At 34.5% G+C, this 17719-nt stretch overlaps 1 protein-coding gene across 1 annotated transcript in view; it reads left to right on the top strand.

Moving 5' to 3' along the window:
• Nucleotides 1-17719, top strand: part of SNTG1 (syntrophin gamma 1) — a gene marked incomplete at both ends in the record, with an annotated part of 193048 nt that overhangs the window by 150710 nt on the left and 24619 nt on the right. Inside the window, 2 exons of the mRNA XM_084281661.1 lie at nt 7514-7666; nt 14678-14770. Coding sequence (XP_084137787.1) covers nt 7514-7666; nt 14678-14770 — 246 coding nt within the window. The remainder of the gene's footprint in view (nt 1-7513; nt 7667-14677; nt 14771-17719) is intronic.

Below are 17719 nucleotides of genomic sequence, written 5' to 3'. Positions count from 1 at the left end.
GGTGCTAGTGTCATTCAGTACTGAAATAGAGCTCCTACCAAGGCTGTTGAATATCCATGGTTGTATCCTTTTAAGCATAAGCAGGTGTGTAGCTGCTCCTACCTTGGATAGAGATGTGTACTAGATGACCACATTTCCTTTTATTCTGTGATTCTGTGTGTGATTTCAATTAATTTCTCTTTGATGGCTACATACTGATAGAATTCCTAATACCTAATTCCTAATTTGGATATGTTCAATGGGCCTTTTTTGAAAGCAGACAGTTTTATTAGTTGCATGACATCTACCATTGTATAAAGACTTGGTAAATTTTTATTTGATTCAGAAAAGGAAGAAGTTTTAAATGTAAAGTTTTAAGTAAGATTCTGTTTCTCTTTAATTTTATATATATTTTTTTAATGGAGGGGGGATTTTTAATTAATTTATTTATTTATTTATTTTTGCATAATATTATATATTAGTAGATATATATCAGTAGATAGCATAAACTGTCTACTCTTGGGAAAACTCAGTCAGTTGAATTTGGCTGTGGCAGCCACCATTAGAGTCTGATCCTGCTTCCTGGAAGAAATAATAAGATAAACACACGGAAAAACAGGAAAAGAATAAGAAATACAGAAGATATATACTTAAATGATTCTTGCAATCTGTCGGTTAAAGGCATTAGTTCTTCCCTCTTCTAAGAAATTTAATTCTTATTCTCCCAATATCTGTGTCCTTTACAAGGGAAATCTTTAAAAGACCTTTTCATACCTTTAAAAGAAATGCATGATTGGAAAATAGACAAACATGTAGATAACATATAGAGAGTTATAAGGACTTTTCTCCTTAAATTTTGTCCTTGAATCAGGACAAAATTTAGGACTTTTGTCCTTTTTGTTTTTTGGAGAGGTGTATAGCCGCTTGAAGAAAGAATGATGTATTCTGTTCTCATTTCTTATGAGCAGTAAGATAACATCCCCTAACAGCTGGGAAAAGCAGGGAAAATTCTTTCCTTATGCGATAGAGATAGAACAAGTTCAGAAAGAAATCATCAAAACAGTAGCAGCCAAATTTTGCTCAGAATGTCTGTATTTTGCAGTAGATCTTGATTTATTTTTGAGGACAGCAAATGTTTCCTCCCATACCAAAAGCAAACACTGCAGTTACAAAGGATATATGCTCCAGAACAGCCCCAAAAGATGTTTCAGGGACTAGTTCTCTTTCTTTGTATGTTCTTTTGTTTGTTTGTATATGACATGGATGGAACAATTTCATATTTTTTCTAAATTATTTCACAGAACTGATTGAGCTGTTTTAACTATAACTTGAACATAAAAAAATATCCTTAGGCAACTAACATGGAAAAAACTATAAGCACTATTACTTTTGAGAAACTTGTAAACAAGGGCTTAGAATGAAAATATATGAGCACTGCTATCAGTAATTGAAATGTTTACTCTTCTGGGATCTGTTCTCAAATTTCATTTCCAGCCAATAATTCCTCAGAGTTTGGAGAGGTACAAGACTTTAATAACTCTCCAAAGAGGTCATCAGCACATTTTAAGTTTCTGCTTGTAATTACCTTGCACTCTGATTTTTCTTTAGGAGAATACAACTACCAGTGCTTCTCTGGAAAGTATTAGAATAGGTTTTTGTTTGGTTGGTTTTGTTGTTATTTGCCTCAAAGATGAATTGTCTTTATAAAATACTTTTGAAAATTGTCCCCATATAGCATTAAAATAAACACATTTCTGGGTGGAGGTTATTAAGGAACAAACAGGTAACATTATGGCACATCAGGAGAAACCTAAATTCAGACTCTCTGAATAAAATAAGTCTTTGAGCCTGAATCATCTTTTAATCAGGCAGAATTGGAAATTAATTTTACATTCGAGCTTAGTGCTTTGCCTATTAAGTTACAAGGAATGAACATTTCTATTTCTCCCAAGCAATCACAAAGATGTTTCTAATGGAAATTTAATTGAAACTAAAATTTATCTTGTACTTGTAATGATTTTTCCCCTTCAGAATGCATATTTTCACAAAATTTGAATATTGAAAAATATTCTATCCATTGTTTTGTTTAGCTGAAATTCTGTGTCTATTTAAATACATTGCAACATTTTTAATCTCATGTTTTTTGACTTCAGAGTTCAGATGGATCAAAAAAAAAAAAAAAAAAAAAGACATATGCCTGCATGCAAATGACATAGGGTGTTTTATTTTCTTTATTATTTGATTAATGAGGATATATTGGAAAAAGAGTATCTTTTTTTCTCACTTGAGTGAATCTGTTCCCTGCTGCCTGTAAATGCTATTAGAAAAATCTCCATAGCAACTAATGGTGGTACTTGAGAAGAGTGTTCCCAAAGTTTCAGAAAAAGAAATAGATCATTAGTATCCCTTAGAAAGAAGTATTTTGTTTATGTAGTTGGAGATAAGTGAAAGGTAGCAAAAACAGTAAAATTATCAGGGCACTGATGCCAGCAGATGCGAAAGCATGATGTGATTATTTTTGCAGTTACTTTGGTATTATTTTAGAGTCATTCTTGTACAGAGGGGAGAGAGCTTTTTGTCTTCAGAGAATTTAGATGCTAGATTTGAATCTTGTTTATGATAGGACAGAGTCATTTATTTCAGGAATGTCTAAAGTAGTCAAAAAAACAAAGCAAAAAAAAAAAAACAAAAAAAACATTTTATTTTCCCATTGATGCATTATCAAGAATTATATCTAATATTGCAAACATTAATGTTTACATCACTTTTACAGTGGGAATAAAAATTACTTAAATGTTAAGGTCTTTTTTTTTTTTTTTTGTATGTGTATGTAAATAACTCTGATTGAGATGGTTTTGAACATCTTACATGGATTGTTGCTCATGCCAAAACCTGCTCACCAGTGCCACTAATACTACAGATCAACCTTCAAATTTCTTTATATATTATATACATGTATAACCTATACATAATATATATAATATATATTATATACATGTATAACAGGTTAAACAGTATTCCAGGCAGTTATTGAGCCTTCTGGGTTAAAGTCATACCATGAACATGAGGCAGGTAGAATTAGGTTTTTTTGACCTTTATAGAATAGAACAGTGCTTTCCCTGACTGTAGTAAAAGTCAGGGTCTCTTGCATCTTAGTGGATTTAGCTAAGACCTAAATGAGTATTCAGTGGATCCATCACACATAAAATGAAAAGATCCAAGTAATCTAAAAGGAGTACTGTTGCTTTTAAAAGAGGAAAGATTCCCTCTGCCAAAGAGAATATGATGTCACTACTCAGTGATAAAGAAGCACTCTGCCTTAATTTGAAAGGACCTGCCTAATGAGCCATGCTTGGTTCCCTTTAGACAAATTTATTACTCTCACTTAACATGGACATCATTATTAATTAGGCAAGCAGGAATCATCCCATACTGTCAGCAGAGATGCTGGATTACCCTGAAGCTGGGTGTAAGCCAAAGACTTTCCTCACAGCTCATCCTTCAGCAGGGCTACTTTCCTTCCAGTAGGGAATTAGCATACTGCTACAAGCTTTGTGACTGTTCCTCTTCAGAGTCTATATTAATTCATATTGAGAACATCAAGGACAAATGGTACAGATGATCATTAACAGTATGAAAAAGTACTTACAAAATAACATGAAATTAGCTAATGTCCATCATTGACTAGTGAGCGTTAATAAAAATACAGGTTCAAAACAGCTTTTAAACTGGATATAATATATTATAACTGAAGTAACTATTTTGTCAAAGTCAATTAGTGAAGATTCCTTCTTAATTCAGGCTTGTTTTTGAGACTCCTGACAAGTTTATCCTAAACTTGCAGAGCTTAGGACAATTCTCAGTTGGATTCCTAAGACAGAATTTCATATTGCTACTTTTCCAAGGACATTTCAACAGCTGTCTTTTAACTTTGTATACATATTGTTTCCTACACCTATCCATAGTATAATTGAAAACATATTTAAATCTATGATATGGTATGTAGGTTTCACTTTTTACATACCTGAGCAGAAATGAAAGCTTAAAGAAAGGTCAAAAGAAAGCAGAAGCAGTACTAAAGAGAGCCTTGCAGAGCCATCAAATTGTTTTTACACATAAAACAAAATACCATTAAGAAGGAAATTAATATCTCATTTATATGGTGACAACTCATTGTAAACTAAAATATACCAAGCAAATAGTTGACTGGAATTTTTCTTACCATTCACTTAACCATATAGATGGATATCAAAATCACATGTACATGCAGATCATCAAATTACAATTAATTTAAAAAAAATGAAATTTTTGTTCTGTGGAAAATTTTCATGTTGAATTTTGTTTTCATTCCAAATAAGAAAAGTTCCTGTAATATTTCAAATTATTTTTCTACACTATTTTTCTGGTATGAAGAAGTTTTGTTTTGAACTTTATTTTTCATCTTTTTTATTACTTTGCATTACTTTGTTTTGTTAATGAGTATACTGTGTATGTTATCTGTCACAATCTGATGTAGTAGTTGAAATATTCTTTTTTTTTTTTTGTATGTAAGTCACTGAGTATGCTATCAATGCATAGTATTGATTAAATCCTCTCTAAATCCAAGTATATCCTCATTTTAATATAGATATAGCAAAAATATCCCAAATCCAGTTTATCTTTCTTGTTTCATCTTCTAGGATTGATGAAATGCTTAATAAAATTTAGTACAATTACTGCTAGCAATATTGGTGATAAAATGCAAAAGCCTTTATTTAATCAGTTCAAAAGACTGTTCTGAGATTTTTGCACTTTTCAAACACATTTTAACAGAGATCAGTGTCAGTATAGCTATTAACACTTTCATTTTGACAGTTTCTAAAAGAACTCAACACTTTTTCACAGCCAACGTATTCTTCGCAATAGGAAAAAAAGACAGTGAACATGTGAGTCTCACAGTGTAATCAAACCTTAACTGTACCCAGCTAAACACAGGTAGGCATTCTAGAACCAAGAATTACACTTCCTTCCATTTAAAAACAGGGCCTGTTAGTTCAATTGTTCTTAGACAGTGATTCCTGTGATCCCACACAGTGCCATAGAATTGTTTCAAAAAATGCCAGTTTCAGGCAGAGTTGATTTTTTTTTTCTTTCTTTTTTCTTTTTTCTTTTTTTTTTTTTTTCTATTGGCTATTGTTAAAAATAGTTGAAGATGAGGTTGAGGTATTTTTTAGTTTCATCCAAGGTGTGAAGAACCTTCCCTGGGAATGATATGTATCTCATACATAAATTTTGTTAAACTCTGTGCTGAATAGGTCCTTCTGATTATGGACCAATAGATCTATTCAGTCAGGTGTAGCTTTAGGACTCTAATGACTTTCAGATCCCACTTAAGACCTGTTAGGCAAGATGTACTGTTACCCTGTATGAAGTAGCTGTCCTTTCCTGGAGGAGTGAGCACTTTTATTCATCCAGTTCCTACTGATGGGGTTTGTATTATCAGGTGCTAGATATGTTTTATGTTGCTTCACATACTCAAAAGATGAAATGTTTGTCATGGTGCTGCTGTTCTGTGCACTTTGAGGTTAAGCATGCAGTAGAACATAGCTGTCGCTGACAGCAACCTAGACATTATGAAAACCTGTTGTGAGTGGAATTGTTTAAAACTTTGTTTAATCTTTAGTTTTAGGTGAAGGGCCAAGGAGGAGGGACAGAGATTATGAGACAAAAGTATTTGTCATAGGACACAGCACGTTGTTTATTCACATCTAACTAATTCAACTACATAGCCCTCTCAACACCTGGAAAAAGATGTTAATTTGGGAGAATATTTATTTTTGGAAATGCTGTTTTAAGATCTAACAACCTATGTTCATTATGTTTTTTCCATCCATTATTTAATTCTGTTGAGGTTAGGATTTGATAGAAGATAGGTAAAGAAGGAGATCACAGAATCACAGAATCACAGAATTGTCTAGGTTGGAAGAGACCTCAAGATCATCGAGTCCAACCTCTGACCTAACACTAACACGTCCTCCATGAAACCATATCACTAAGTTCAACATCTAAATGTCTTTTAAAGACCTCCAAGGATGGTGACTCCACCACTTCCCTGGGCAGCCCATTCCATTTGATCAAGATGATTGCTTCATAATTGTTGGTCTTTTAAAAATCTGAACACTTCAGTTTTGTCATGATGATTGCAAAGAGAGCTTGTGTTGCCTCTACAGCTGCTTTTTCTAGACACTAAAGCAATTTTGAACCAAGAGCATCCACGAGCTGTCCTAAACCTTGGGCAGGTCAGTCTTATGTCCACTGAATGAAAAGAAAGGAGGAAAATAATGCGTACTCTACCATTACCTACTTACCTGCCCAAGTGTAATAATTTCATAGAGATTCCTGTTTCATTTATTTCCTTTCTCTGACAGTTTAAAGTTCCTGGTTATCTGCCCCAGAGAGAGTTGGCTTGAACAATATAAGGCTTGTAACCACTAATTATGGTCTCCTTGGTTTATTCAAGTTGGTTATAACCAGATGATGATGCTGCCCTGCAAGTTCTTCACTGATCTCAGCTGTGCCCTCTGCAACAGGGTAGCATTGTAGAAGTTGCACCCAAGCTACATATATCCAAATTTCCAGAATTGTTTGCAAGGACAGCTGGTGAGCCTGTGGTTTGTGACAGCTGCTTTGCTGTAGTATGGACAACATTAATTAAAACAGCTTCTGCAAGTGTATTTTTCACAAGGATGAATTACTTGCCAGAATTTTAGCATAAAACATCCTCTACTTTTTCAGGAAAAGAAAAAATAATAATTGAATAACATTTAAGTGATGGATTTCCTGACTAACTTTGTTATTTTTTGATATAGTGCCAATTACAAATGCTAGCAATCATTAAATGCCATATATTTCTGCAATCTGACATTCTCTGTATGTTGTTATGTTGAAAGTAATGCCAAAAGTAAATTCCTTCTCCACTTCCAAAGCCAGAAACCTAACCACTGGCTTCCAACATTTTCTCTAATGGTAATATGTAGCCATAGACAAATTTCACAGTGGATTTTGTAAGCATCAGAAGTATGGATTTGATTTATCTAGTCTCCATAGGCAAAATAGATGGACTTATCAAATGCTTAAATAAATCCTTTCAGACTAGCATGGGAGAGTCAAATAGGTCAGAGAAGCTGATCTTTGTATTCTCGTGTGAATAGAACGTATTTGCCTTTCTCGTGTGAATAGAAAGTAGTTGCCTTTTTCTATAATTTATCTAATTTAAAGGCGTATAGCTGATAACAAGTGATTTTTTAAGATATTGAAAAATATGCCAGATATGCTGCTTTTCTGTACCACCCTGAATATTGGGGTCCTGTTTAAAATTCTTCGAGGTGTCAATGTTTATTCCAAAACTCTTATTTTCAGTTCCTCATCCCTCATTAGTTACTACAGTGTGGCAACATTAAAAATGTCATTTAGACATGCTAGGTTTGGAGCATGGATGTTTGCAATAAAAAATAGTTGATGTATGCCAGATTATATAACTTCAGGTTTTCATCAGGACAGTGATCTACTGGATCGTCGGAAACATTGTTTTGGTGTCCAGTCTGAATCTGGAGAAGATCTTTACTTTTCTGTGGAATTAGAGTCTGACCTAACTCTATGGGAAAAAGCCTTCCAGACTGCAACTTTTTTAGAAGTTGAAAGAATACAGGTGAGAACAACTGCCATAATGATTACCTTTTGGTACATTAACATGCAATTTAAGAAATTCTCTGGCCTCCTGGAACTCTCAAATTATTATTATTTTATGTATGTAACTTTGTAAACCTCCTTTTAATGTTCCCAAGCACCTTGCAATCTAAAGTTCTGAAGAGATCAACTCTGAGTTATGGCTAGATGATATACAGCTGTTTAACTAAAGTTCATGGACAAAAGAATATGAACAATGTATAGATCAAGGAAAAAAAAAAAAAAGCTATTTAGATAATCTTATCTTTATCTTTAGATACTCTGTCTTATATGCTACTTCATGTGTTATTGGACAATGTAACAACACCTTGCATGAATCAAATTGTCCTTGCAATAAGCAGGAGTGAGAGTACACTGAGAGTGCTAATTGGTGTAAGATGCACCTCTGATCTTTATTCTTTTTCCACATTTTTCTCATTTCTTGGGTATCTACTCAATTGTCAGTTGACAGAGCAGAGTTGGATGACATTCCGGTAGAGATTACTAATGGATTTCTTATTGAATATCAGACTGGTTATATTTACAGATAACCATTCTTTCTCATGTGGAAAAAAAAAAAAAAAAAAAGTATTTTGATTTACAATAGGAGGAAAACACCCCACACAATTATAATTCACCTAATCCTAGTGGTTATTTTAATGTTCAAATCATAAATAATACCTATCGATGGAACAATTTTAGTTGAGGTTGCCATGAGTTCTTCTGTACACACTACTACAAAAATCATATTAGTGTATTACCCTGTGCAAATATTGGCTAATATTCAATTTTCATTCACTCATTTTCTGCATCCTCCTGTGAACACAAGCATGACATATTTGTTATTATTATTATTATTATTATTATTATATTTGTTATTATTATTGTTGTTTTATTATTATTGTTATTAATATTGTTATTTAGACAACTGTTAGTCTACAATAGTTTATATACTACCCCTCTTCTGACCTATAAGCCCACATTGCAAATAGACTGAGATAAGAGATCAATTTTGCAATTGATCAAAAAGATCAATTTTGCAAAAGCTATACTGCTGTCAGCTTTAATGTGTATTACCATCACTGAAGGAGGAGTCTAAGGTTCAATTTTTATCTTTATGTTGATGCACCCTGCTACCTTTTACAAGAGATATTCTTACATTTTGAGCTCTGATTGTTGTGCTGAAAAATGTAAATATAAAAATGCAGTTTTTCTGTATAAAATTTGCAACAGCATATATCCTCTGCTACTAAATATTTAAGAAACTTTCTCTTTCTCATATAAAACATTATTTGCAGAAGCACTACTGTGCTACGTTACTGTGTAGCTTTCTGCTACATCAGTAAAAGAAGATATGGCAATTTTCTCAAATACTTTCAGCCCAGAAGCCACTTTGTATCTGTTTGTCTCTGGTATTGATTCATGCTGGAGCATTCCTAATAAAGGATTTTTTTTTTCTTTTGGTTTTAAAACCACATTTATTCAGAATTGCTCCCATGTCTCCTAAACAGACTTTCTCTAAAAAACTTAACCTAAGATTTTAAAATTTTCACCTTTCATATCACTCTACTGATGTTCAGAATAGCAGTTAAGAACTCAAACTATTAATTTCCTGGGTCTGAACGATTATAGCATATTTGATAAAGGGGACAAACAGCCATCTTATCATTGTGGAGCACACACCTATGATTTCACCTTTTTTCTTTATTTTCTTGCCTGCCTCTCTTTCTATATCCCAGTTTGGAAATAAAATAAAACAAAAACTATCAATTTTTAATATAATTCACTTTGGTTTCCCTATTTGTCTTTCATAAATCCATTACTGCTTTTATGCACGAATTTGCAGATTCATATAAAATCTGTTTTGAATAACTAATGTTAAAATTTGCCTCTGGAAAGTTGTTTTAATTTCCCAGTGAGAGAAAAAAAAAAAAAAAAAAAAAAAAAAGGCAGGTTCAAAATCAAGGCAACACCTGCAAATGTTTACTAAAATTCTGTTTTATGCAGTCATTCATATGAATATTTGCATTTCATATGAATGATAATCCAGCTTTGTGCAGGTTTATCTTACTATGCAATGATACAATTTTGAGAATATAACTGCAGGTTAAAACTGCCATTCAAAATTATTCAAATATGTTGCACGTTATGCCATAATCATACAAATAATAGCAGTATTTCTCAACTAGTATAAATTGGCATTAACCTCTGTTGAGGTTAATTGGTGCCCTATTCTGATATATTTCTAAAGATGTGTCATCATAACTATGTAAGCAATTCTATCTAAACCTCATTTATAGCTTCTGCCAGGCCTATATCTTAAACAAAAATTAGACAGACAGGTCTTTTCTTTTTAGGAAAGAAATATATTACATGAGAGTGTGGTGGTTTTACCCATCTGGGCAGCTGAACTCCACCACAACCATTCTCACACTGCCCCTCCTCAAAGGAAAAGGGGGAGAAAATAGAATGAAAAGGGCTCAAATGTTATGATAAGAACATGGAGATCACTCAACAATTATCATCACAGGCAAAACAGACTCAGCATGGGGAGAATAGAGAAATGTATTAGCTATTACTATCAAGCTAGAAAAGTGAGAAACACAGAAAACAAACTAAACCACCTTCCCCTCATCCACCCTATCCTACCTTCTCTCCCCAAGTGGTGCAGGAGAACAGGGAACGGGGGCTGCGGTCAGTCCCTGACACTCTCCACTACTCCTTCACGGTCACTCTTTGCCCCTGCTCCACGTGGGGTCCCTCCCACAAGATGCTGTCCTTCCCGAACTGAGCCTGCGGGGGCTGCCCACAGGCAGCAGCACTTCAAGAACTGCTCCAGCATGGCTCCGTACCATGGGGTCCATCCATCCCCCAGGAGCAAACTGCTCCAGCTCGGGTCCCCCATGGGCGGCAGCTACTCCCAGACCTCCTGCTCCTGTGTGGGCTCCTCTCCACGGGCTGCAGCTCTGGCCTGCTCCTGTGGGAGCTCTCCATGGGCCGCAGCCTCCTCCAGGCCACATCCACCTGCTCCACCAGCGGCTCCTCCACAGGCTGCAGCGTGGAGATCTGCTGCGCCATGGGACCCATGGGCTGCAGGGGGACAGCCTGCTCCACCAGGGCCCTCTCCACAGGCCTCAGGGGAACTTCTGTTGTCTCTCCTGGAGCACCTCCTGCCCTCCTTCTGCACTGCCCTTGGGGTCTGCAGGGCTGTTTCTCACTCCTCACTCTCCCAGCTGCTGTTGTGCAGCAGTTGTTTTTTTCTCTTTCTTAAATCTGCTCTTAAAGAGACGCAAACATCACTAACTGGCTCAGCTCTGGCCAGCAACGGGTCCCTTTGAAACTGCCTGAAACTGGCCCTTATCTGACATGGGGCAGATTCTGAATTCTTCTCATAGAGGCCACCACTGCAGTCCCCTGCTACCAAAACCTTGTCATGTAAACCCAATACAGAGAGTCAAGCTGATAATAATTTGGCAATAATGTGATATGATACTGTAGTTCATGTAATTATAATGTTACAGTCACTCTTTAGTTAGTTTTCTTTAGAGTATCAAAAGTTGCTAATTCATGTTTATAAACCTAAAAGAAAAAAAAAGCAAACAAACAACAACAACAAAAAAAAAAAACAGTTAAAATGGAGATCCCTTTTCCATGCTGTTTCACCACACTATGAAGAATCATGAAACTAAAACATGTATAATGAAGTGCAATTATATACGATTGCCAGGTTCCCTTCAAGTTCCCACTACTTTATGCTAAAATTTTCACAATTTCCTTCAAGATTTTTTTCTTGCTGTTTTTCTTTTTATCATTGTAGTTGCTTGTTCCCTGATATAAGGCCTGTTGTTTAAACTACTTTGCAGTACCATATTTTAAAAGCTTGTCTCCATTGAAGTTGAATCTGAGTTTGAAAGTCTGAGTTATGTCTTGGATTAATAGTATGGTTTCACTTAGCTTCAGAAATAGCTTACAGTATGCTTACAATTTATAATTCTTTCCAGAAGTTAAACTAGGTGTTATTGAGGGAGCAGAGTACAAAGAACATAATACTTTGGGTTGTCTCCTTCAGCCTTTGACCTGCTGAATTATTTGTAAACTCAATTTAAGGTTCTGTACTGTGTGAACAAGAAATGAATGCTGAAATATATTCTTTTGGGAAGGAGATGCTTCAGTTTTGAAAAGTTGTGGGGTGTTTTTTTTTTGTTATTGTTGTTTGGTTGGTTGGTTTTCCCCTGCTGTTAGTTTGTTTATTTATTTATTTAATGAGCGGCATGAGAGAAACCAGAAATCAAAGCCAAATTTTCACAATAATTTTTTTTAGCAGTCATTCTTAAAGTTTTAAATTGTATGCTAAATATATATGAACTTTTTATGAACTTTTGTGAACGAAATTATATAAACTTAATAATCAAGTCTCCTAGGAAGAATTTCTTCACAGAATCAGCTACTTCACTGATAATCTGTGCCTTACAATGCAGTTCCTTCCCAACAATACTGATATTGTGCTGAAGTAGATGATAGTTCTCAACAAGCTGTGCACTGCCTTGCAGAAAGAACCTGCAGTCTGGGAAGTGCGTAGCTTTTTCAGAGCTGCATTGAGCCCAGGCAGATATGTCTTGCTTCTCATAAATGTTATCTTCCCAGCGAGGCTTCTCACCCAGGCACAGAGCTATGCTTAAACCATGCTCTTTCAGAGGTAGCCATGCCAGCTCAGTGTGGTGCTGCAAAGTGCATTGTAGGTTAGACTTCTGCTGTTGAGGTGGGAGGCCAAGTGATGGTGATACATACTTTAAATCTGAGATACTGTCTCCTTGAAAAATTTCAATTCTAAGTAAAGGCTATTCTAAATATCTTGAATGTCTGTAAATAAAAAATGTGGATGGGTTATGTACCTTGTAGGAAATTGGCAAAGTAAATCTACAAAACCACACTTTTTTTTTTTTCTTTTTTTGCTTTGCATGCTGAATTGAACATTTTTGCATAGGAGAATGATAAACACTGATGAACAGTCTTTTCTTCTGAGATGTTGCCAAAGGCAATATCATTTTGTTTTCTAGGATTTAGGATCAAAGTTTATATTTAACTGATAAACTGATTAAGGTTCAAAGTTTACATTTTCATAGCAGTTTTATAGTATAGCTGCTCCAAGAAAAAACATGCCCACTTTTATTTGCTACTGTGAATGCAAATACCATATGACTGTGATACCACAGAGTTGAACCATTGATTTTATAATTTAAAAAATCTTCATTTTTTCATGCCTTAACAATTATAATGTACTCCTGTACTGTGTAAATTCAGATATTATACACGTAGTGAAGTACAAGAAGTTCTTTCAGTGTTGGAAGAGAATAGACCAGTTCCTTTTCCACCAGCAATAGGAAACCTTTCATTTACTGAGGGACGGTTATAGCTTTAAATCACCTTTGTTGGATCACATAATAACATATGATTTGCTGTTACTCAGCAACAGTGCAAAACCATCTTGTAAAGCACATGCCATTGATTGTTTTCACTTCTGAGCAGTAGATCATAATCAATCTATAGACTTGAATTAAGCATTGCACTTGTGTTCCACTGATGGCTAGCAGTGTCCTTAAGCTTAAATAATAGACATCACTGAATTTGAAACTTGCACTCTAGAGTGCCAAGGTGTGTGCACAAAGATTATCCAACAACTGTTTGTGTGTAGTTGAGACTCTATCTGTGAAAGCAATTCATGCAAATACTTCAGTTCCAGAAAAAGAAATCTATATTCAAGACTGAAAAAGTAAATTTGAAAATAACCAAATATCACATATAGCTATGAACTTTTCCATTATCCTTCTTTATGAGCATTGGAATGTCTATTTCAGCTCTTAGGTGCAGTAAATGCACATTTCAGGATCTCGTGTTCTGGCGTAGACCACTCAGGATCCAAAATACCCACTCAAAGTAAAGGCCTCTGGTTTATACTTGACATCAAAAGACCCAAATTAATAATGGATACCTTTTTAATTCTGATAGTGTAGTTAGTCACATTGTATCCATGATAATAGTATATGTAATAATATTAATATATTATTATTATTATTGTTATTATTATTATTATTATTATATTTTTTAACATAGAACAATTAAAGTCTTTGTTCTCAATTGGTATATATATGATATCTAGAGCAAGACTGAAAGAATATAACTATAATTAAATTTTATCCAGAGGGTAACTTTTTATAAAATACAAATAATTTATTTTAAAACTTACTTAAATAATTTAAAATGTTTTAAAATTTTCACATTCTTTTATGGTGAACAATGCAAGCTTAAAATTTTGTACCTGAAGTCAGTCTTCAGGAAAAGAAATACTTTTGATCCTGAAAATATCATAAATGTCTCACAACATGTATTGAAACATAATGTTATGGAAATAAGTAGTTGCAAATGTTTTAAAAAATCATTCAATGAGAAAGTATTTCAAGATTTTAAGATTTCTCATAGAAACCTTTGGGATGTATTGATCCACTAGTGACAGTATAAAAAGCATTTCATAAGATTATGTCAATAGTTGCATGGTCTTAAACTATCCTTTTCACTGAAATTTATTACAACACAGCATACCAAATTTTACAAATACTTTTTTTTTCCTAAAAAGATGAATATTGCAATATTACAGGAAGTTATTGGATTCCAAAGTGAATATGAAAGTTCAAGAACAATGAAATGTTCCTTTTAGCAGTTGTTGTTGGTAAACCGCTGAGGTAATTCTGATTCCAATTTATTTTTTCCTAAATGAGAGCAAAGCCTTTTTTTACACTTCTTAGAAACCTGATATAAATCCTCTGATTTAAGATATACCTGCAGTAAATTTGCCTTTTTACACACTTTTTTTTTTTTCCCCAAATATTATTTTTGAGATATATGTGCATTAAAACAAAGACAAAGACATTCTGGTCCTAGAAAGAAATTGAAGAAATATGTTCCATGTTAACTGCCTTCTCTGATTTTACTTTTACAGTGCAAGACATATGCCTGTGTTTTGGAGAGTCATCTTATGGGACTTACTATTGACTTCAGCATGGGTTTTGTCTGTTTTGATGCTGCCACAAAGGTAAAGGTCTAAGACTTTTTACATTATGCTCATATAATTCCTCCTCATTTCATATACTTTGGGATAAATAGTACATCTTTTTACTGTTGTAATGGATCATCTTATGTCAACTCTTGTGCTTTAGTTTAAACTTGGGGTGACTTCTAAATGATGTAAGAAGTTGTATTCTGTTATGTGTGTGTTACTGAAAAGTCAATGCCAACCTTTCTGTTTTCCTGTTGCATGATTATGTGTGTGTTATTACAGCAATTCCCAATATATATTTTTAGATGTTTTTCTTCGTTGTCCATAAAAAAGATAAATATAATCATACAAATGTTTGTGTTGAATTATACTTCTACTTCCTCTGTCAGCATTGTGCAGGATACAGAAGGACAGCCATTCAATTCAACCACTGTCTGTCTATCTCATGTTTTTCCTGTCAGCCTTAAAAATGCTCTTTACAATTGGTGAAACAATTTTCTATGTCAAGTAATCAATATGCCATCAATTTCTACATTATATTAATGTAGGTTCAAAACTCAGTAAAGTCACTGTTGACCTAAGTTTGTTTGCATTTGCACTAATTGCTAAAAAGTACTGAAATGTAATCAAGTTTTATTGCTGCAGTCTAGACACTACTAGACACTGCTGTTATGGAAGAACATGAAATATTTTTTTCTGAGTTTCACTTCTCTTCAGTTCCCGTTTTCGTTGGAGATGCTATAGATGACAGTTCCCACTAACAATTGTTAAAAATGCCCTTGTCTTTCCAGTACATGCTCCTATCGTATAGCTTAAGTCTGAACATGTTAGTCCATTGATCAGCATTTTATTCTTCCCACTTCAATCTGCTGTTCGCACAAGGTGTGGTGAATTTGAAACTCAAATTCTTGTGTATATATATATATATATTTTGTCAAGCAAATAGTCTTATATGATTCATCAGTGGAATACATGACTGTCAACTTGGGAGGAATTACGTAAAAGATCAGTGCAACAGAACTAAAGTACAGTTCAAAAAAGATTGTATAGGTTTCCCCCAAATTCTCCAGTAATACTATAGCAATGCTTTTGTATGAAGTTGATTTGCATCTCCTCTAAAGCTCTTGCACAGCTCTGATTCTGGTAAGACTTTTGAAGACATTATCTACAGTACAAACGCAGACCAAATTTAAAGTTGAAAAGTATAAACACAATTGCCTTTATACTTGTAAACATGGCTGAATGGTGTGGTACTCCTTCTGTATGTCCTCAGGAAATGTATGGTGGATTTCCAGATATGGAAAAAAGCTGTAGTAAGGATATAACTTCACTGTGCTGCTTTCTTAAATAAGTCTCTATGTCTTTCCAGTCATACAAAATTTCTGGAGACATTGCTGAACAATGTTACTTATAATACAGATTCTCCTTTGCTCTTTGCCAAATACTAATTTATTTATTTATTATTTGATAACCAAAACCAGAACAGTATTTCAAATATTAAAATTGACTACTGAAACAGTGAGGCACTTGTTAGCTTTGACAACAGATTTGCACTTAGCTATTCTGCCCTCTTCTTCTTGCTGCCCCATGCTCCCCCACCAGCTCACATGGGTATTATTAAAAATACATGATGAACTCCAGCGATAAAATAAATGCATCAGAAAATTGCAATCTAACTTACACTTCAAGCCAGAAGAGGTCTGACTAGGTAGCTAGGTAGTGTTTCAGCCCTGCCTGGTAGAAACACTACTTTCTTCCCTTCTCAAACTAAAACCACAGTGCACAACAAAGTATCAGAAAATCCACAACACAAGACAACTGGAATTAAGCTTTGGTGACTTGAAGACCAGAGAAAAGCTAAGAAGGAATTTTCCATCTTCCAGGTCTCTCAAACTTGAGGAAGGACCTTAATGCATTAAATATTAAAAATATGAGTCAATTTTTACTCTTCCCCTTGTCTTTAAAGTCATGAAACCACAGAATGAAGATGATCCTTCTGGGATGGCATCCAAGCTCGGCATCCAAAAAGTTCTGAAATTTTAAGCCAAGAACTAACCATATTTAGTGGGATTTTGAGATCTAAATACAGTTGAAGCAGTACATGTTTAATCTGGACATGAAAGGGTAGCACATGTGTGGTGGAATTTCCTTCAGGATGGGAAGGACTTCATAGGCATTATGTGGACAGAAGGGACAAGGATGCAATACTTCACAAATAGGAGGAAAGACATTTTTTGTTGTAGTGAATGGACTGTTGTGGCAAGAAAAAAAGTAGTGCATCATCTGCAATTGACAGACTGTAATGGTCCTCCTTCTTCTCACCTTCTACCATTGCAGTGGATAAATGCCCACTAAACACTTGTTCCATACAGACTGAAGGGAGGAGCAGGGGACTCCTGCTGATCTGTCAAATTCATCCAAAGAAAAGGAGCTGTACGTTGCAGCAGGAGTGATTTCCACTGAAAAACAAATTTTTAAAAATCCCATTTTTCAAAATTACACTTATCTCCTAGTTTTCCTTCCACCTTTGCCACCAGTGCTGTCCATGTTTTCTCTGGTTTTCTTGTTTGCATTTGAGACTGATAAAATAAAAATTTCTTTACTGCTTGCTAGTTTTTCTTATAAAAGTGGGTTTTATAAGAAATGGAAGGAGAAACTAACGCTTGTAAAGCTTAGGCCTCAGTACACAGGGAACCTTGACAGTTTCAGGGTTTGTTTTGTTTTTCTTTGATACAGAAAAACAGGCAAGCAGAGAGCATTGTTTATGATAAAGGCACTGTGTTAAAAATGCATGATCATTTAGCACACATACCAGAGAAAGGCCACATACTAATCCAATTTAATGAGTACCTAAATAGGAAAACCATTACTTACTCTCCATCATTTTATGGAAAGATAAAGGGTGCAATTTTCTGAGCCAAAAATTTGTTTACATATTTTCATTATCATGATGGCAGGTGTAGGTTGTGGTTGTGTCTTGGCTGG

Source organism: Netta rufina (genome assembly GCF_964035555.1).
Source record: "Netta rufina genome assembly, chromosome: 2".
Taxonomy (NCBI): domain Eukaryota; kingdom Metazoa; phylum Chordata; class Aves; order Anseriformes; family Anatidae; genus Netta; species Netta rufina.
Note: the sequence above shows the minus strand (reverse complement) of the source record. Positions and strands in the feature narration are given on the sequence as shown.